The sequence below is a fragment of the Scyliorhinus torazame genome, chromosome 6 (genome assembly GCF_047496885.1).
Source record: "Scyliorhinus torazame isolate Kashiwa2021f chromosome 6, sScyTor2.1, whole genome shotgun sequence".
Classification (NCBI taxonomy): domain Eukaryota; kingdom Metazoa; phylum Chordata; class Chondrichthyes; order Carcharhiniformes; family Scyliorhinidae; genus Scyliorhinus; species Scyliorhinus torazame.
Window position 1 is genome coordinate 149,224,126 of NC_092712.1, and position 21,061 is coordinate 149,245,186.

The 21,061-nt window shown below is 43.8% G+C and overlaps 1 protein-coding gene across 6 annotated transcripts in view; it reads left to right on the top strand.

Annotated features, from left to right (window-relative positions):
- The window catches only part of LOC140425064 (tyrosine-protein phosphatase non-receptor type 3-like), a 422,164-nt gene that overhangs the window by 301,986 nt on the left and 99,117 nt on the right, over positions 1-21,061 (top strand). For all 6 annotated transcript variants that reach the window (XM_072508895.1, XM_072508894.1, XM_072508892.1 and 3 more), the window contains 3 exons: positions 2,184-2,274; positions 2,489-2,550; positions 5,442-5,588. In XM_072508895.1, the coding sequence (XP_072364996.1) occupies positions 2,184-2,274; positions 2,489-2,550; positions 5,442-5,588 (300 nt within the window). The remainder of the gene's footprint in view (positions 1-2,183; positions 2,275-2,488; positions 2,551-5,441; positions 5,589-21,061) is intronic.

Consider the following 21,061-nt stretch of genomic DNA (forward strand, 5'->3'; position numbering starts at 1 on the left):
GGGAGCGCCAGCGTGTGCTGGCATCATCCCACCACATGCGCAGAGGGCTCCGTCTCCGCACCGGCCATGGCGGACTGCTACAGCCACCGGTGCAGAAGAATAGAGTGCCCCCACGGCACATGCCCGCCAGCAGATCGGCGGGCCAGATCCCCCCCGCGCCCCCCCGAGAACCTCGGAGGCCACCCGCGCCGCCAGGTCCCGCCGGTAAGGAACTACTCTAATTTACGCCGGCGGGACCGGCAAAAAACGGGTGGCCACTCGGCCCATCGGGGACCGGAGAATTGCCCGGGTGGGGGGGGGGGCTGCCAGCGGCCACCGACCGGCACGGCGAGATTCCCACCCCCGCCAAAATCCCGGCGCCGGAGAATTCGGCAGCCGGCGCCCGTTGGCGGCAGGGATCGTACCCGCGCTCCAGCATAAGGATGTTAATGGATGCAAATAGATCTTAATGCATCCACTTAGTGTGCTGGGCACTGTATTCCCCAGCACTGCGTGATTCTTAGGTCCACTGGACCAGAGAATCACATGGTCAGGATTTACAACAGGTTTCACCAAATGTGAGCCTGACGTTGTGGGCCAAGGTTATAACTCTTAAAGGGCTGGCCACCATAGTCCATCCAAGGGCCACCCTCCCCTCCCCCCGCTCCCCACAGAGGCCCCTTAATATAGAGATCCCTGCCAAGGACCCCCTTAATAGGGAGCCCCAGCTAGGGACCCCCTAACTAGGGAGTTCGCCCCCTCCCCCCAGGATTGCTTATCTAGGGAGACACCCCTCCCCCCGGGACCCGCTAACTAGAGAGACACCCCCTATCTTAAGGGACTCCCCACCACAGTGACCCCCTAACTGAAGTAACCCCCCCCCCCCAACAGAGAGCCCCCCTGTTGTGGGGAGGGAGCGTGCGGGGGTTGCCGTGTAGGGGAGGGGGTTTGCTATCGGGCCGTCCGCTCAAAATGGTGGCCCGATAGCGGGATTCCCTAGAGAATCCCTCGTATTCCTCGCCATGCATAAATTTGCATGACAAGGAATGCTGAATTGCTCAGTGATTTGCGCAAATCACGTGCAAATCAGCTCCGGTGGGAGAACTTATTCTCCCAAACAGAGAATTTCACCCATAGTCTTTTTTATTATAAAATATTTATTCTGGGTTTTTTAAAATCTGCACACCTGTGTGTCAATTTTAATTTCTGTCTCACCTCAGTTAGTTAAATTCTCGTTGTTCAAAAATCTACTATTTGGGCCGGTTTATCTCAGTTGGCTGTACAGCTGGTTTCTGATGCAGAACAAGGCCAACAGCGCGCGTTCAATTCCCGTCCTGACTGGGGTTATTCATGAAGGCCCTGCCTTCTCAACCTTGCCCCTCGCCTGAGGTATGATGAGCCTCAGAATAAATCACCATCAATCAGCTCTCCCCCTCAAAGGGGAGAGCAGCCAATGGTCACCTGGGACTATGACGACTTTACTCAAATTTTCCTTCTTGTGTGGGCCCCAGCCCTTTGTCCTAATATTAGTGGCCATGCCTTCAGCCAACTAGGTGTCATGATTCAGAATTCCTTGTCTAAGCCGCTCTGTCATTCTCCCTCCCCTTTTTCCTTTAAGCTCGTCCTTAAGATTCTTTAGTTAATTTTTTCATCTGCCCTCCAAATATCCCCTTCTTGGATTTGATGTCCATATTTTTCTGTATTCCCCTCTGGGAAGTAGCTTGGGATATTATTCTGTGCTAAAGGTGCTAGTTGTTCGACGTCCAGCCCAAAAGTGGCAGATTGCTGTCAGAATTAGAACACCTGGATCATGCATATGGTATTATTGGGGGAACGGTCTTTATTTCTAATTTATTCCTCAAATTCGTAAGATTCTAACCATTGAAAATCAGCTGGCATAGATTCATTACGTTTACAGCACATGTTAAACATACACTTCAGAGACAGTACTTAAAACCAGACAGAATGATCGTTGGTTGGGATTCAAACAGCCAATTTGGTTACACTTCTTTTACTCCCTCCAAATAACCTCATTTGCAGCATTCCGTCTCATGAGATAATGGTTTGTGCAGTGGGGGTGAATTCTTTTGTTGAACATCGCCTGGTGTGAACCTTTTGAGCAAGCTTGACATTGGAATGAAAAGACAAATAAAAGTGAAAATCTAGCCAAGTTGGAACTAATATTTTTTATCTTCATTTTCAAGCTCCTGTACAGGAAAAAACCTGGATTAGCTGTCACATGTGCAAAGATGCCACAAAATATGGACAAAAACAGATACAAAGATGTTTTGCCATGTGAGTGCAAATGCTTGTTTCTTGGCTTATTTATGTTGATAATATTGCATTTGTTGGTAAAACACAAAAATCATTGCTTTATTTTTAAGTGAATGAAAAACAAATCACTGAACTCTGAATCTGATTTTCTTGATTATAATGAAAAATCAAAGAAAGAAGGTTTGAGAATAACTTCTGGAATTTTGGATTTAATTATTCTTCCTGTTTTGTACAGATGATGTTACAAGAATTGTATTGGATGGGTCAGAAGATTACATTAATGGAAATTATGTAAATGTAAGTATTAAAGTTCTTGATGAAAGAAAATATATTGATGGCTGTATGAGTAAAGGGTGCGACCTACCGGCTGTGTTGCACCCAAACAAAGGACGCAGCCGGCAGATCTCCCTTCCAGGATTTACCCGACTTGCTACATCTTCTGAGGCCCAAAGCGCGATCTAAGTCTTGCCCATTGTGGGCAAGATCAGTATTTGGCAAATCTGTATATTAGAGCGAGACAGCTAGTCTCATTCTAATATGCTTTTGCCTGATCTACAGAGGACTTGGGATCTAACCCTTCATCGCGGAGACCTCTGGAGGGCGCCGCTCCATGCTGGTCTCCACAAACATGAACCAGACGGAACGGCACTTGGGGTGGTGGGGGGGTCTCCCAGGTGGTTGCCCTCTTGGCAGGGTGGCACCCTAGCACTGGTGTCATCCAGGCATCTTGGCAGTGACAGCTTGGTACTCTGGCAGTGCCACCTGGGTGCTAGTTTGGCACTGCGAAGGTGCGCAAATGGCACTGCCAACTGTCAGGGCATTGGCAGTGCCAAGGTGCCAGGCTGGCATTTTTCCAGCATCAGGAATGGGGCTCGGAGGTGCCCTGCCCGCATGAGGTGGTGTGCAGGGGTGACCTAAGGACTCCCTCATAGGTGAGTTGGGGCTTTGGGATTCGTGTCGGGTGAGCGAGAGATCGGGGAGCAATTTAAATACGGGATCAAATACAGCCTTGGCAGAGCATTCACTGCTGAGATCACGGATTGCAACAAAGCCTGGATAGATAGCATGCCGTTTCTCAGTGCTGCGAGTGCAGGGGAAAATCTGGCTAAACGTGCTCGCTACGGGACTCTTAGATCGTACCCAATGTCTCATTTACTGGTAGTGAGATGTACAGCCCAGGAAGCCTATATCTTGTTATATTCTGTTTGAGAGCAGTGGTATGGTTAAAATAATCCATTCGACATACCATCCATCTGAATTTGAGGTTAGTACGGTTGACACTTAAACATTCCCAGATTTAAATACAGATAAAATCAGTATGCACATGAGTGCACAACAATAATCTATTCCATCAACCAGCAGGGATGGATTAACTCATGACCTGCTTGCAATCAACTGTCTACTGTCATTCCTTATATGAAGATAATTCAATAGAGGTGATTTGATACATTGTAATGAAACTCTGAGCAGAAGCACTGAGTGTGAAGTGCAATTAAAATCCTTTATTTCTCTTGGTGTATTTTTATGTGCAGGACAACGGATTTTTTTGCTGGATAGAAGATCAGGAGTTTTTCCTTGCATAACCTCTAGTGGACAATTTAAGAAATTGGGAGTCTTTGGATTTTAAAAAAGCTGCCTTTTTATGATGTGGTTTAATTTAGAAATATAGATAGTAAAAGTAAAGGTGTAGATATAACTGTACAAATGAATCTACCTGAAATTATGGTCTCCAAAAAGTTTTTTGCACATACCTGTAAGAGATCAAAGTCTGTTCTGGGGTGAAGTGCAGCCTGTTTTGATTCAATTTTGTTTTATTGAGTTGTGAACTAAATCAGTGTTGCCATTTCTGTATTTAATTGTCTGGGCATCCATCACTGTCCATAATTTGGGGAGGACCTACACTGAGCTTCTACAAACAGCGAATTGAATCACTTTGTTATCTCATATCTGTGCTTTAGCAACAAGCAGTGAATAATTATCAAATGGTATTTTCTAACTATTGTTGTAATCTCTTACAACTTCATTGACTTAATCGACATCCAGGACTCCGTATAGAATGTCTGATATTTGAAGCCCATAATGTAACTAATTAAGTATAAATAAGGAATAACATCTGTTCATTAATTTACCATGCGACTTGCATCATGGATGAAAGCTGCTTCAGCAATGTTATGAATATTTTTTTCGCACTTCTCTCAGATATCATTTACAACTGCCAGGAGGAAAAAATTGATTTCCTGACGCTCGGGAATAAGTAATGTAAGAGGATGCCATAAATACAACATTTATTTTTCTTTCCAACCTTCATTCCTCTAACTTCCCTAAATAGTTTAGCTGAGTTAGAGAGATGGCAGACAGCTTGTGATTTATCACCTTGGCATTAGCTGCATTTCAACATCAGTTTTGTTGAACACCGCCCAACCAATTCAATATGTTTCATGCGTTCAGGGGTCTTAGTGGGCCAGATTATTAACATTAGGAGCATCATCGTCTATTTTCAATTGTTCCCCGCTATAAACCCAGAATGACCTCCCATTAATCAAGGGACCCTAGGCAACAGTCTTTGAAACCCCCAAAGCTACATAACATTCAAAACCCAGAATGTAACTAATTAAGCACAAAAAAGGCAATAACACTTGTTTACTCATTTGTCCGACAACTTACCCCATGGGGAAATGCCCAAGGGAAGGGGTGTGTGCTGGAATTTATCACAGAAAGAATGATAGAAAATGCAGACAGTGAGGCTAACTTTCAGCCCCAGGCTTTCCTCTCCCATTGTTTACACATAATGGTCTGGGAGACAGCACATGGGACCATGGCTACTTACATTCCCCATCCACCTGTAGCACCTGTAGCATCACAAGGTTCCATGAAGCGTGGCTGCAACCCCCAGAAAGCAGAGATAATAGACCTGAAGTGCCTGCAGGAAAAAGAGGACATTGAAATTGTCTTCTGATAGATTTCATCGTCAGCATCTAATGTTGAGGTGTGTGTCTGGCAAGGCATTAAAAAAGAAAGGGAACTGTTTTTTCTATTTCCACTTTAAAAAGGAAAAATATCAAACATTTCAAGGTGAATGTGTGAACTGGTAGAATGGAAAATATTGAGGTTAATGTGCTTTGTTGCTTTGTTAACTGTACCAATATAATGTGCATCACTATAATGTTCTACCTTTGTTTCTCCTGCAGATGGAAATCTGCTATACCGCTATCCTAAACAAGTACATAGCGTCGCAAGGTCCGCTGCCACATACCTGTCCACATTTTTGGCAAGCAGTTTGGGAGCAAGGTTCATCCTTAATTGTCATGCTAACGACACTTACAGAAAGGGGACGGGTAGGTATTTTGACATTTTCATTTTTGGAATCATGTAAATTAGAACTTATTATTTTAGTGAGATTATAACTATGCATTTGACATCAAAATTAAGAAGTACAATTCAAATCCATTACTGAAGCCATTTGATGATGGGAATTTAGTCACTTTTCTCAGCTTTCCCAATTACTCAGCAAGTTTATTGAGCGAGAAGTTGACCTATCTTCTTCTTGGGTTCTCTGCCCAAAGGCAGGTGCTTGGTTGAACCATGGAAAGGTGCCATTATTTTTAACATGGGGGAGGGAAAGGAGGCAGGTGCTGAGTCTACCTCAGCCAGAATGAGGATGTTGGTTCATGTTGTTGGTGTTAATCTGATTCACATGTTAGCTCTCTCGCCAACTGAGCTAGCCCCCCAGTTGATCTACACACCAGAAAGTCTCAGATTTCATCCCTCGTCAATGCTGGTTTAAGAGATATCAGCCAAAACTGCAGTAGGGGAACTACAATTCACTTCAGTATCCTGGGATGGGAGTCAAAAGTAAGTCCGGATTCTTGCTCCTAACTGGCATGTAATAAATCTTGCTGAAATTTCACATGTGTGGTCATCAAATGAAGATCTCCTGTAGCTGATTACCTGCTCAACTTGCTTTCAAGTTGCTACCACAATAATGGTCACTTGGGCAAATTACCAGAACCATCAACCCTCATGCAATCATGACCAAGCAAGAATTCAAGAAAGCGAAGAGGGAAAGGTTGGTGAAGGAGAAAATCAATGGGCAGGGTTATCAGTTGGAACACTGAAGTCCAGATCAAATGGGCATCACAACCCCACATTGTGTAGGGACCACTCACCCAACAGAGATTTTCCCTGGTCATTTAGTGTAGTGGCCAGAGAATGGGCTCACCCCCATTTAAAATATTGTTTTTAATGCAATGTGGGCATTTCTAGACCAGCATTTGTTGCCCACCCTTAACCTTGAGAAGGTGATAATGAGCTGCCTTCTTGAACCACTGCAGTCCATTTGGTGCAGGTACACCTACAGTGCTGTTAGTCAGGCAGTTCCAGGTTTTTGATTCAGTGCGACAGTGAAAAAAGGTGATAGAATTCCAAGTCAGGACAGTGTATGGCTTGGATGGGAACCTGAAAATGGTGGTATTCCCAGGCATCTGCTGCCCTTGTCCTTCTAGGTGGTAGAGGTCACGTGTTTGGAAGGTGCTGCCGAAAGAAGCCTGATAAGTTGCTGCAGAGCATCTTTATACATACTGCTGCCACTGTGTATCGATCATGGACAGAGTGAATGTTCAAGTTGATAGATGGTGTTTCAGTCAAGTATGCCGCTTTGACCTGGATTGTTTCAAGCTTCTTGAGTGTTGTTGGAGCTGCAGTCATCCAGACAAGTGGAGAGTATTCCATCACATTCCTGAAGGATGTTTTCTAGATGGTGGACAGTCTTTGGGGAGTCCAGAGGTAAGTTAATTATCTCAGAATTCCCAGCCTCAGACCTGCTCTTATAGCCAAAGTATTTATATGGCTGGTCCAGTGTAATTGCTGGTGAATGGTAACCCTCCGGATGTTTATGGTGGTCGACTCAACAATTGTGATGTTCTTGAATGTCAGGGGAAGATGGTTAGATTCTCTCTTGTTGGAGATGGTCGTTGCCTGGCACTTGTGTTGTGGAACTGTTACTTGCCACTTGTCAACCCAAGCTTGAATGTTGTCCAAGTCTTGCTGCATAGTGGCATGGACTGTTTCAAAATCGGGGGATGATGGATGGGTTCTCAAAGCTGAAGAGTCAACAGGGGCTGGTTTAGCACAGGGCTAAAGAGCTGGCTTTTAAAGCAGACCAAGGCAGGCCAGCTACACGGTTCAATTCCCGTACCAGACTCCCCGAACAGGCGCCGGAATGTGGCAACTAGGGGCTTTTCACAGTAACTTCATTTGAAGCCTACTTGTGACAATAAGCGATTTTCATTTCATTTCATTTTCATTTAATTTAATTTCAATACAACACTCCAGCTCAAAAGAAGCTGCAGTATGAAGTTCAGAGAGGAAGTTCATTGCCATCCTGCAAGCAACGCCCTCTCTACAACTTTTTAAACTTTTGACTGAAGCCAGACCACAATTGTGGAGGGGGAATCCGTCCGCAGGACAGCAGCTGCTATTAGGCAGGAAGGGCCTCAAAGCCTGGAGGGTCCTCCAATGTATTGCTGGGAGTCTGCCTTGAGGCAGCTGGCCTAGTCCTTGACGTCACGGGAAAGGTGGAGTCAACAGGCCGACTGGAAAATTTCACTTGGCTTCTGGAAATAGGCCTTTAACTATCCTTAATTGGCTACCCTATACTTGCAGGTGGATAGACCTACTGACTCCAATCACGTCTGTGGAAAAATGGCCCGAAGAGGGATGGGGCCCAGAAGTGTTATACAGGAAACACTTGGCACACTTCCATGTTTATAGGCGACATTCCTGCTCAATGTACCTATTCCAAGAACCTATGTGGAAACAGGCAGGCTCTATTGGAAGGATGGTTCATCGAGCAATTTTTAAAAAATGTATTTCATTTTCCAAAAAGAAATTCGATCAAACATTAAAATTCCAATCAAAAATTGGTTATTTGTAGGCATGGGAAAAGTGCACGTTTCAACATGTTTTAGTACGTTAGAGACGTTTATTAAAGTACAATGGATTGGGAAATACATTGGTGCTCAAACTAAGATGAAACCCTTTTCCAAGGGATTTGATTGCTTTTGTGGTGGATCCTTGATGCTTTTTAGGAAACTGAATTTTTTGAGTGGAAAATAGTTCCGAATTTGCATTCACTAAAAATAATTGCCAAAATAGGCACAGTAGTTTAAACTGAGATCCACGTTAATTTTACGCTCTATGGTGCTCTTTTCAGTCAAGCTCATGCACAGAGTACAATAGTTTTAGAGTTCTCTCAAAAAGATTTATCACATGTACATTCAAGAATCTGTTTTCCTCGTAAGAATTCTTCATATTGTGCAAAATTCAGTTCTTTTAAAATAAGTTTTCTAAAATATAGAAAATCTGCATTGGCAAATACCTCCTAGACCATCTGAGCTTTCAAATTACAAGTGTTGTTTTAACAGGACACTAAACAAAAATCAACATCGGTGAATGGCCTTTAACCTGTGCATCTAAAGTGAAGCATTATTTAAAGTGATACCCATGATCCATTTCCTTCCTGCTAATTGTTCTGAGTTTTCTAACACTAGTTAGTACATTTGGCCACCATCATGGAAATTACTGTTGGTCAATTGTAAACATATAAAGATAGACTTGTATTTATATAAGAACACAAGGGCATGCATATATGGCCCTTTTTGACCTCAGGATGTCCCAAAACACTGTACAGCCAATGAAGTACTTTTGAAGTATAGTCAGTATTGTAATGTCAGAAACACAACAGCCAATGTACACACAGCAAGCTCCCACAAAAAAGTGAGTTCAAAGCAATATTAGAATGACTAGATTATGTAATTTTTGTGATGTTGATTGAGAAGCAAATATTTTTTTTTAAATTTAGAGTACCCAATTACTTTTTCAAATTAGTGTGGCCAATCCACCTAACCTGCATATCTTTAGGTTGTGGGGGTGAAACCCACGCAGACACGGGGAGAATATGCAAACTCCAAACAGACAGTAACCAGGGGCCGGGATCAAACCCGGGTCCTGAACGCCGTAGACAGCAGTGCTAACCACTGCACCTTCGTGTGACCCTGATTGAGAAGTAAATATTGCCCAGGACACTCCTCTTATCTGAAATAATAACATGGGAGCTATTATCGGCAACTGACAGACGTAGTTAAACGTGTCATCCATAAACAGTAGCTCTGCCAATGCAGTACTCTCTCAGTATTGCGCTGAAATGTCACACAAGATTTTTGTGCTCAATGTCCTGGACTGGGACTTGAACGCACAACCTTCTGACTCAAGAGGTGAGAATGTTACTAACTGAGCCGTGACATATTTTATGATTTCATTCAATTTCTCTGATTAAGCATATCAAGTGGATTGGCCGTGCTAAATTGCCCCTTAAATGTCCAAAGATGTGTAAGTTAGGTTGCAGGGGAATGGGCTTAGGTAGAGTGCTCTTTCAGTTGTCAGTGCAGACTCGATGGGCTGAATGGCCTCCTGTACTAGGGATCTATGTCAAGTATAGTCATTTAGCTTTATAATCAGTTATGGGACAGTCACAAATATTAGGTGTATGATAATTTTCAGCCTCAATTACTATGCTGGAAGGTGGCAGTATGAATAGAATGGGGGTGGTAGGAAAAAAGGCCCATGTGGTGGGACTGAGGAGTGATTGATTCGGGTTAGGTTTATATTCGTTAGAGTTCAGAAGAAGGAAGGCCACGGTAAATGTTGGATTACCCCCAGATGTCTTTCAGCCTCTCCCTTTGGATTTTCAAAAATGATACAAAATTGGGGGATGGGCAGTCAAGTCTGATGAAGGAAGAGGCAAAATTTGTAAATTAAAAGAGCAATGGCAGATGTTAACATCTTGGTAGGGCGAAAAAAAGAGAACCGTATTAATGAATGATTTTGAACTAAGGGATGAAACCTCAGACATCAGCGAAGGGAAGCCACAACCCCTTCTTACTGCACTAGCTGCTGTATTCTGTTAAGTATTTGCTAACACAGTGAAAAACATTGGGAAAATTAAAGAACTTTCTTTTCAGTATGTTTGTCAATGTTGGAGGGCGAATGAGGTAAGTAGATAGGATGGGTCGGGAGGCTCAGGGGGTTAGTTGAATAATTACCCAGGGGTTAAGCTTGGAATATTGTGTTTAACATTTCCTTGGATAATTCAGGTAAGTAAGTCAGAACAGTCTAAAATCTCTGAATCTAACTTCAGAGTGAAGACTTTTTTGGGGTCCTTTCCAGTCCTGAGGAGTAGGGGAGTTGCCCATCCTTAGTTCATGTTGTCAGCGCATTGGGAAGTCTGAGAGGAGATCAGAAGATCTGGACAACTATAATATGTTCAATAGTTATTTTCATTCATGTGGGGCCCTCTTCCACTTTATCGCCATGTGCAGAATGCTTTCCTCCTTGCTTAATGTTACTCCATCTTTAAATTCCTCCATTAACATCTACCTTATATTTCATGCCTCTAATGATCTCCAATGCCTCTTTGTACTCATGTTAAGTATATTAAGTGCATTCAAGTACAGACACACTTTCTCAAACTGGTGGATTCCCTATGGTGTTGCCTGAGGTAAGTCAGAGGAAATTCAGTGTGGACTGTTCAGTGTCTTGTCTAAGTGCTGTGAATGAGTCTTTTTGTTCTGATGCACACATCATCAGTTTAACTTCTGTGTCTTAAAGTCATAGAGTTTTACAGCACAGGGAGAGGCCCTTTGGCCCATCATGTCTGCAGTGGCCATCAAGCACTTATCTATTCAAATCCCATTTTCCAACACTTGGTCCATAGACTTGTATGCTATGGTGTTTCAAATGCTCATCTAAATGGTTCTAGAATATTGTGAGTGTTCCCGCGTCTACCACCCTTTCAGACAGTGAGTTCCAGATTTCCACCACCCTCTGGGTGAAACCATTTTTCTTCAAATCCCCCTCTAAATCTCCTGTCCCTTACCATAAGTCTATGACCCATGGTGATTGACCCCTCTACTAAGAGGGAACATTTCCTATCTACCCTATCTATGTCCCTCATAATTTTGTACACAACAATCTGGCTCAAAGCCTTTTTTAAAGAATTGGCTACATCTCAAGGATTTAAATTGATTTATTAATTCAATAAGCTTATCTCAAAGATCAAGGTTATTATTTGAAAACGATTCATGGATAAATCTATCCCTGATATAATTCTATGTCTGTCTCCTTGGATTGTTTCTATTATTCAGTTGAGCCTTTTTCAGCCCTCTTTATAGCTACATTTCTCTGTCATTGTTATCGTACATTCTCTGTTCAAAGTACGTTGTAAAAGCGCATTTTCATTTTAGTGCTAATAGAATTTACGCAAATGGCACTCCCTCCATTGTCATTTTAGCATTGTTATTGCATATACATTAAAAAAACTAGTTGTTACTGCACATGCTCAGTCTGTATTTTTTAAACACCTTGTGGCTTTACTCATCTCTTCTCCAGACCCCCTCGCTGTCATCTGCTTAGTGCCTGCTTCCACACCTGCTTGCCATCCCTCTCACTGTTTCTCTCTCCCAATCCCTTCTTTTCTCTCATTCTGTGCCTCCCTCTTGGTCGCTGCCTCCCTCTCCTGATCCCTGGCACTCTCCTGATCACTGTCTCTCCTAACCCCCTCACTCTCTCCCTCTCAGTACTGTGACGAATGAAGGATTTTAGGAATATTGGATCCTACATATTGGGGAAATTTATGGGCTAATTTATGGGTTTGACTGGGGAAAGCCCATGGAGAGTTAATTTGTTTTTCAGCTGGGGGAGGAGTGGGGGGTGGGGGGGGGGGCGGTGTATGATGTTATTGCTGCGTGGCGCTAGGGGATTCAGAGGCATTTTCAGAAAGCTTTGGAGAGGAATTGAAGTCTGATCTGTCTGACACTGAATCCATAATTCTCTCCCAGTAGGATAGTTATCAAAAGAATATTATTTAAAGCAGATCAGTCTTGGCTGAGGACAAGGAAGAAGCTGAAACAAGCCAGGTGAACTAGCTCTTTGAAGATATTCAGCCAGAGTCTGAACAGGTTCTAACATGAAATCTGTTCTGTAAAGCAAGTATTACTCTATGCCAGGGTTTTTCAAACTCCGGGTGGCGACCTCGGGAGGGTTGCAGAGTGATCGGTTGCAGCGTTTCTGATCACGGGAGAAGCGCCCAATGATCGCGACCGGCTTTTTAAAATGCTGGCTGCAACCGAGTTTCAAGAATGCCAATCGTCCCGCGCATGCGTGCCCCCTCAGGCGGATCCGGCAGTGTGCAGGCCCAGAAACCCAGCGGGGAAGACCACCTCCTTCTGATGTCAGCCCAAGACCAAATTTCTTTTTTAAAAAACGATGGAATCTTCCTGCCAGAAGTGGCAAGAGAGAGGTACACTCGCGTGGCACATATACTGATGTCATTCACCCTGTACGTCCATGCTTTGGACGTGAAATCACAGAGGAGAGCTTCCTCCATTTTGTAGCTGCCAGCAAGCAAGGCAACAGGACTGTGAAGAATTGAAAATGAATTGTTTCATAATAAGGAAGAGAGGGCCAGCGGCACTAACAGACCAGTATCTCTCAACTAAAACTGCTGGAGAGAGCTGCACAGGAGAGTCCATGGCAGGACAAAGCAGTGCTGATGTGAGCTCCAGGATCTCTGGTGAAGAAGCTGAAATCAGGAACAAAGCATTTGCAAAGATGATTTCTTGAGGTATGGCTTTATTAATTGTGCCAATGCAAATCAGGGTGCAAAGCCCATGTGAGTTACATGTAGGGACGTACTGGCAAATGGTTTGAAGTTTCAGATTTTGAAAGAGAAGTGGTGGGTGAGAAATTCCTTTTTGAGGTTGAGACCCAAGAGTCCGTTATTAATTTACAACTGACTCCAAATGAAAACACTACGCTGCTGTACCTGATCTGTGACAGCACATTAAAAACACTGCAAAAGCCCATGAGGCTGTCAGCATTCTGGAGGAACATGTCCCTGGAGTATCCAAGACTGAGTAAAACGAGCATTTTGTTGCTCATGCCCTTCACAACGCCCAACATGTACAAGGTTCGATTTCCATTCTCGCAAAGATGAAGATGACACAGAGGAACTGGCTGAAGTCTGCACCTGATATGTGTATTGCCCTCTCCTCCTGTGAACATTATTGGAGTGAAATCATGAGGATGAAGCAGGGTGACCTGTCGCATTAAAGGGAAGAGAAAATGGTGTGTTGCGAAGGTCGGCCAGTGTAGGACCCGTCCCGAAGATCGCACAGTTGGTAAAAGTGGGTCCCGGGAAGTAAAGTTTGAAAAACACTACTCTATGCCATGCTGATTTTAAGATAGATTGAGAGCTGTATGTTTCTTTTCTTATTGTTTAATGGGGAATTGAGTAATAGTGTTGAAGGGGTAATTGCAAGCTGTTCTTTTTGAGTGTGAAGTTAAATAGTTTAATATTGTATTCATTAAGTTTTGTTTTAAAAATACCAAATCCCGGGGCAGCATGGTGGCGTAGTGGTTAGCACTGGGACTACGGTGTTGAGGGCCCGGGTTCAAATCCTGGGTCACTGTCCGTGTGGAGTTTGCACATTCTCCCCATGTCTGCGTGGGTTTCGCCCCCACAACCCAAAGATATGCTGGTTCGGTGGATTGGCCACGCTAAATTGCCCCTTAATTGGAAAAATATAATTGGGTACTCTAAATTTATATATAAAAAAATACCAAATCCCTATTTCTTCATGCAATCACTCCTGGAGCGAATCCTTCTTTCCACACAGTCTTGCAAAATAAACTAAAATATTGGGGTTTCAGACCAGTAGCCTAGCCACTGTTTGGATCTGGTCTGGGATCATATTAGTACCCCTTCCCCCACTTCTCCCACCCGACCCCCTCACTCTTTCCCACTTGGGCCTTTCCCGATCCCTGGCTCCCACCCGCTCACTGCCTCCCCTGACCCCCTCACTCCCTCCCGCTTTCTGATGCACCCAAATCCTTCCCTTTGGCTCCTTGCTTCCCTCTCCCAACTCCCTTGTTGTTGACACACGCCGCCTCACTTGGTAGCAAGTAGGGCAGTGAGTGGGATGAGTTTGCCTGTCCCCTGATGCATTGTACAATGAGGTTAGTCCAGCATCAAAATCTGAAACACTTGCACTTCAGAGGATATTTGAACATTTGCATATGTAATATTATCGCTGTGTTGGGCTAAACTGAGCATGGCCTTGGTAGGTAACTGCACAAATTATAGTTACACACTGGGCGTAGACGCGATGATTTATGCCTTCTCCCATCATCCCTACTCTTTAGTTCCTAATAAGAATGATCAGAGCAGAGCACCTACTGCCCGCAGTCAAATTTCTTTTGTTTGGCAGTATAATTTACTCTGTTCCCTCTTTCATTTAAAATTCTTCCAGAAGTTAAACACATGTTTGCTGAAAAGTCTCCTATCTGAAAGCAGTATTTTACAAATGGGAAACATATTCCCAAAGGAAATTGCGAGACTCGAGCTCTCCCGTGAGAGAAGAGGTCAAACTTTACTGCCAAATTGCATCTCGCGTGAGACAATTGCATGTTGACACAAAGTGGAGAAATTTGTTAGGTGGGAGGGAGAGCAGAGAGCATGAACAGGAGAAAAAGAAGGCTAAAAGCAATCATACAAGTTCAGCAGAATGCTGAAAATAATGGGTGGGACAGGAAATCAAAGAGTGCAGCTCCAAGTAAAGCCTAGAGAAGCAGTGGACAGCAAATGGGAAGCAGCATCATGAGGCTTGGAAGTGATCTCCAATGTAAGTTTAAAATAGAAAAAGAGTTTAAATTAAAGTGCAACGAGAAAAGCAAAGTAGAAAGTGTGGAAAAGAAAATCCTGCCGCTAATGGCCAGAACTGACTACTGCATCACGGCAGCTGTTCATATTGTTTGCTTGCATTCAATTATACAGTTCTATATGTTAAAATTGTCTTTACTTTTTGGTAATGTACATACCAGGATATTAAATACATAAAATACAATCTACTCTTAATTCTCATATTCCTAGAATAAAGGGGTGGCAATTTAAGACTGAGGTGAGGAGGAATTTCTGAGGGTTGAGAGTCTTTGGAACTCCTTGCCACAGTCCTTGTGTAAATTTAAGGCTGAGATAGATAGATTCTTGATCAGTAAATGAATTGAGAGTTATGGGGAAAGGGCAGGAAAGTGGACATGAGGATTGTCGGATCAGCCATGATCATATTGAATGGAGGAGTAGGCTCGAGGGACCGAAAGGCCTACTCCTGTTCCCATTTCTTATGGTCTTATCCATTATTCAACAGCTTTTCTAAGCTTCAAGAATACACGTTCAGGGGCATAGTGGTATTTTCACTGGACCAGTATGCCATAGACACAGGGTAATGCTCTGGAGATCCAGGTTTGAACCCCACTATAGCAGATGCCGAAATTTGAATTGAATAATAATCTGGATTTAAAAGAAATCTAATGATGACCACAAAACCGTTGTTAATTGTTATAAAAACCCATCTGGTTCATTTAATGCCCTTTAGGGAAGAAATCTGTTCTCCTTACCCGGTCTAGCCTACAGGTGACTCCAGATCCACAACACAGTGGTTGACTCTTAAATGCCCCCTCAAGGGCAATTAGGAATGGGCAATAAATGTTGGCCCAGCCAACGACTTTCACATTCCATGAAATATATATATTTTTAAAATTACAGTATGGCTGATTTTTTAACCTCCTATACTGTGCAGGAAGACTGTGATCTGAGAGGTTTCATAGGACTGGCTGTCCTGAGGTGCGACATCATTGTCAGATTGCAATTCCACTCAAACCCTTCCCTCAACGCGATACTGCCCCTTATTAATTGTTTGGCCTTCCAAACCCAGCTTTACCAGAAATGCAGAGCACAGCATCCCTCAGAGCGCTCTGTCAAAGTGGAGTAGAGTTGAGAAGGAGGTAGGGCATGGCCTCAGCTGCCATATGGTAAGTTTAAATATCCAGTTTGAGTGTTAGTGAATAGACTAGTGGATGAATTAGTGAATGGATATGGTGGGAGAGGTGGTTGGTGGATTAGGTGATAGTTGAGGGCTCAGCGGGGTTGTCAAAGTTGCATGGAGGGATGGGCCTGTGAGGGATTGAAGTGTCTGTTCTGGAGTTGGCCAATAAATGTTAGATCAGAAAACACTAGTCAAACAAATCAGGTAAGTCACGTGATCTGTCCAACGTCGCCAACTCTAACCTGGAGTCGGAGACTTCCGCAAAGGGTAATGGGGAGCTGCCCATCGGAAACTGAAACTACCCGAATAATTCCTCAGTAGGCTAGTGCTCAGGACTTCTACCGGGTCCCAACGTGCATAAATATATCCAGTCCAGAGACCAGAAGATTTGGGTCAATATCATATTGAACATAGAACATACAGTGCAGAAGGCAGCCATTCGGCCCATCAAGTCTGCACCAACCCACTTAAGCCCTCACTTCCACCCTATCCCCGTAACCCAATAACTCCTCCTAACTTTTTTTGGTCACTAAGGGCAATTTATCATGGCCAATCCACCTAACCTGAACGTCTTTGGACTGTGGGAGGAAACCGGAGCACCCGGAGGAAACCCACACAGACACGGGGAGAATGTGCAGACTCCGCACAGACAGTGACCCAGTGGGGAATCGAACCTGGGTCCTTGGCGCTGTGAAGCCACAGTGTTATCCACTTGTGCTGTCATGCTGTCTTATTATTTTTATTTATTCGTGGGATGTGGATTGGATTTGTTTATTGTCACGTGTACCGAGGTACAGTGAAAAGTATTTTTCTGTGAGCAGCTCAACAGATCATTAAGTACATGAGAAGAAAAGGGAATAAAAGAAAATACATAATAGGGCAACACAACATATACAATGTAACTACATAAGCACTGGACGAAGTCTTACAACACCAGGTTAAAGTCCAACAGGTTTGTTTCGATGTCACTAGCTTTCGGAGCGCTGCTCCTTCCTCAGGTGAATGAAGAGGTATGTTCCAGAAACACATATATAGACAAATTCAAAGATGCCAAACAATGCTTGGAATGCGACCATTAGCAGGTGATTAAATCTTTACAAATCCAGAGATGGGGTAACCCCAGGTTAAAGAGGTGTGAATTACATCAAGCCAGGACAGTTGGTAGGATTTTGCAGGCCAGATGGTGGGGGATGAATGTAATGTGACATGAATCCCAGGTCCCGGTTGAGGCCGCACTCGTGTGCGGAACTTGGCTATAAGTTTCTGCTTGGCGATTCTGCGTTGTTGCGCGTCCTAAAGGCCGCCTTGGAGAACGCTTACCCGGAGATCAGAGGCTGAATGCCCTTGACTGCTGAAGTGTTCTCCGACTTGAAGGGAACATTCCTGCCTGGTGATTGTTGCGCGATGTCCGTTCATTCGTTGTCGCAGCGTCTGCATGGTCTCGCCAATGTACCACGCTTCGGGACATCCTTTCCTGCAGCGTATGAGGTAGACAACTCGGCCAACGGAGAACACTTCCAGTCGGAGAACACTTCAGCAGTCAAGGGCATTCAGCCTCTGATCTCCGGGTAAGCGTTCTCCAAGGCGGCCTTCAGGACGCGCAACAACGCAGAATCGCCGAGCAGAAACTTATAGCCAAGTTCCGCACACATGAGTGCGGCCTCAACCGGGACCTGGGATTCATGTCACATTACATTCATCCCCCACCATCTGGCCTGCAAAATCCTACCAACTGTCCTGGCTTGATGTAATTCACACCTCTTTAACCTGGGGTTACCCCATCTCTGGATTTGTAAAGATTTAATCACCTGCTAATGGTCGCATTCCAAGCATTGTTTGGCATCTTTGAATTTGTCTATATATGTGTTTCTGGAACAGACCTCTTCATTCACCTGAGGAAGGAGCAGCGCTCCGAAAGCTAGTGACATCGAAACAAACCTGTTGGACTTTAACCTGGTGTTGTAAGACTTTGTACTGTGCTCACCCCAGTTCAACGCCGGCATCTCCACATCATACATAAGCACTGGCATCGGATGAAGCATACAGGGTGTAGTGTTAATGAGGTCAGTCCATAAGAGGGTCATTTAGGAGTCTAGTGACAGTGGGGAAGAAGCTGTTTTTGAGTCTGTTCGTGCGTGTTCTCAGACTTCTGTATCTCCTGCCCGCTGGAAGATGTGGCCATCGCTGGCTGTGCCAGCGTTTATTGCCCACCTCTGATTACCCTTGAACTGCTAGGATAGCATTTTAAGAGTCAACTACATAGCATGTAAGCCAGACCAAGTAAGGATGGTAGATTTCCTTCCCTAAACAATATTCGTGAACCAGATGTGTTTTTATGACAATCAACATGGTGATCATTAGACGTATAATTCCAGAATTTTATTGAATTCAAATTTCATGATCTGACAAGGTGGGATTCAAACCCAGGTCCCCAGAACATTACCCTGGGTCTCTAGATTACCAGTTCAGAGACAGTACACTACGCCACCGCCTTCTCTACCATCAAATATCATCAGTCTGCATCCATAGTCATTCATCCAACAGCAGTGGCTTCCAGGTGTTAATATGTTTTGTTAAGATCCCAGTTCACATCACTACTGGACGGGAAGGTCCCAGAATGGAACCCTTGCTCAAAACATTGTAACCTTTACTTTTTTAGAAAACTTGGATGAACAGTCACACGATTGCCAATTAGTTTTTAACAACAAGAAGAAAAACATGTATTAAACATGAAAAGTTTGTCTATAATACAATACTCCTCACTCTCGCTTGTCTTCACAAATGTACACAGATTTTAAGGATAACACAGGTTACAAAATCTATCTTATGTTTTCGTGTTCTCAGTAAACACACAGCCCCTGTAACCCAACAGGTTAACTGGTCAGACAACACCCCACTCTGAAACCAAATGGTAGATATCACCCAATCGAACATCTGTGGATTTCTCCTCAAATTCTCCTCAGACGATTGTCACATGAGGGTTTCCAAACTTCACTCTCAAGAGACATGCTTTAGAATCTTCTTACAAATGATGCTTTCTCTCAGCTGTTTTCAGCAAGATCCCACCTTTAACTCTCATTTCAGTATTCTTTTGTCTCGAATAGCCACACATTTTCAAACTTTAACACAATCTCTCAGGTATTCAATCTCGAACCGAATGCCTTTGCTCCAAAGACTGGAATAAGGACCCCAACCTTATGATTCCTTTCACACCGTAAACACTCTAAGCACAATAGAGAGAGACTTTTAAAATGAAACCACAAACCCCCATACAGGCAAACATCTTTGTTTGACATGAATCTAACTAGAGTTTTACCCTTTCTTACACCGAAACGCTATGTTAAACGCACTTAAATCTATGCCTTATTTATAACATCCAATACAAGCATAGATCATTTAAAAACTACTTCTGCTTTCTGGCAGTTTAAATGATCAAGCTATTTGTTTTGACTCCTAACCTACGGGATGTCAATGTTGATCCATAGACATGTCTGCTTGTACATTGTGGCAGTAAATCCGAAGTAGTTACTGTAGCAGAATAGTAGTGCTGAATCCCTACTCGACTTCAGCTCAGGGCTGGATAAGAGACCGTGCCTTCTGTGGGGCATTCCTTGCGGCTGATGTGATCTCACGACCAGGCCTTTACCAGCAGGTGGCAATGGGGGAGAGCGGCAGCTTCAGGAGGTAGATGCCAGGAGCCCTGAGTTCAGGCTGAAGTGGGTAGGGGGGAAGGAAGAAGCCAGGAAGAGAGAGAGTGCAGCTGCAAGTGAAGAAGTAGAAGTCCTCAAATCATGAGCTGGACTATGATAGGAGCAAGAGCCACAAATAGAGCAGTCAGAGGTCACAGTTAGTGTCTGGAGAACCAGTAAGGGGAATTGGTTCAAACATACAGCTACAAGAAACTGAGAAGGATCGTTTGGACAGCACAGCCACCACCTACCCTCGAGACTGAGAAGCCCCAAGGTGAGGAAAATACTCTTTGTGGTCTCGATGGCATAGTAATCTGGCTCAAGTGTCGGGAAGAATTAACAATAGGAGTGCCATGTCAGCTTGTAACCCTGTTCTGCGATCACTAACCTTTGCTCTGCTGGATGCACTGTTCTACAACACTGTTCCCCCACTTTTCTACAACAAGCTCTCTTACACAGATGATTCAATACCAGGAGTTGAGCTCTTGATCATTTTCTTGTGTGAAGCATCAGGTCACAGTTGTCCATTGTAAACAAAAAACAAATTTTGTTAACTTAAGCTTTTCATGAATGTAACTTGTTGGTTTGATGCTAGTGGAATAAAGGATCATTGCTGGAACTTCTGTGCATTCCATGTGCTTTGATCCTGTGTTACATTATGTTGGATTGCAATTTTTAATGAAACCTTGGTCCTGACATTTATAGGGAACAGTGGTAGGGTAGTAGCAGGAGGGATTCCAGGGACAAAGGAGTCTTGTTGAATTTAAAGGCTAGACCTCACTATCATTTTTAATTCTATTTGCTGTCCAGCAGTCTGTCAATTTGGAAAAAACGGTTTGTTGGGGCGAATCAGAGATAGGAAGGAGGAAGAGAAAAAGTAGGGGTTGGAGTGGGGACTGGGTATCAGTAATTTGCAGACACGAGGCTTTGGATCAGTGTTGGGTAAAAGGTGTTTGACCAAATGTGAGAGTAAATTGGCGAAATGTTTCATTATGGGGCGGGGGCAAAGCACTTCTACTCAACTTGATTCACCTGTAGCCAGCTGCCAAGTTGATTGAACTTTGGGAGGTCAAGTTGGCTACCTGGTTGAATTTAAATCTGGTTTCCAACTGCACTGAGTCTGACTTAAATATTGTAATGCAACATTCCACCTTTCAATAAGTGGCGTCATGCAACCCACTG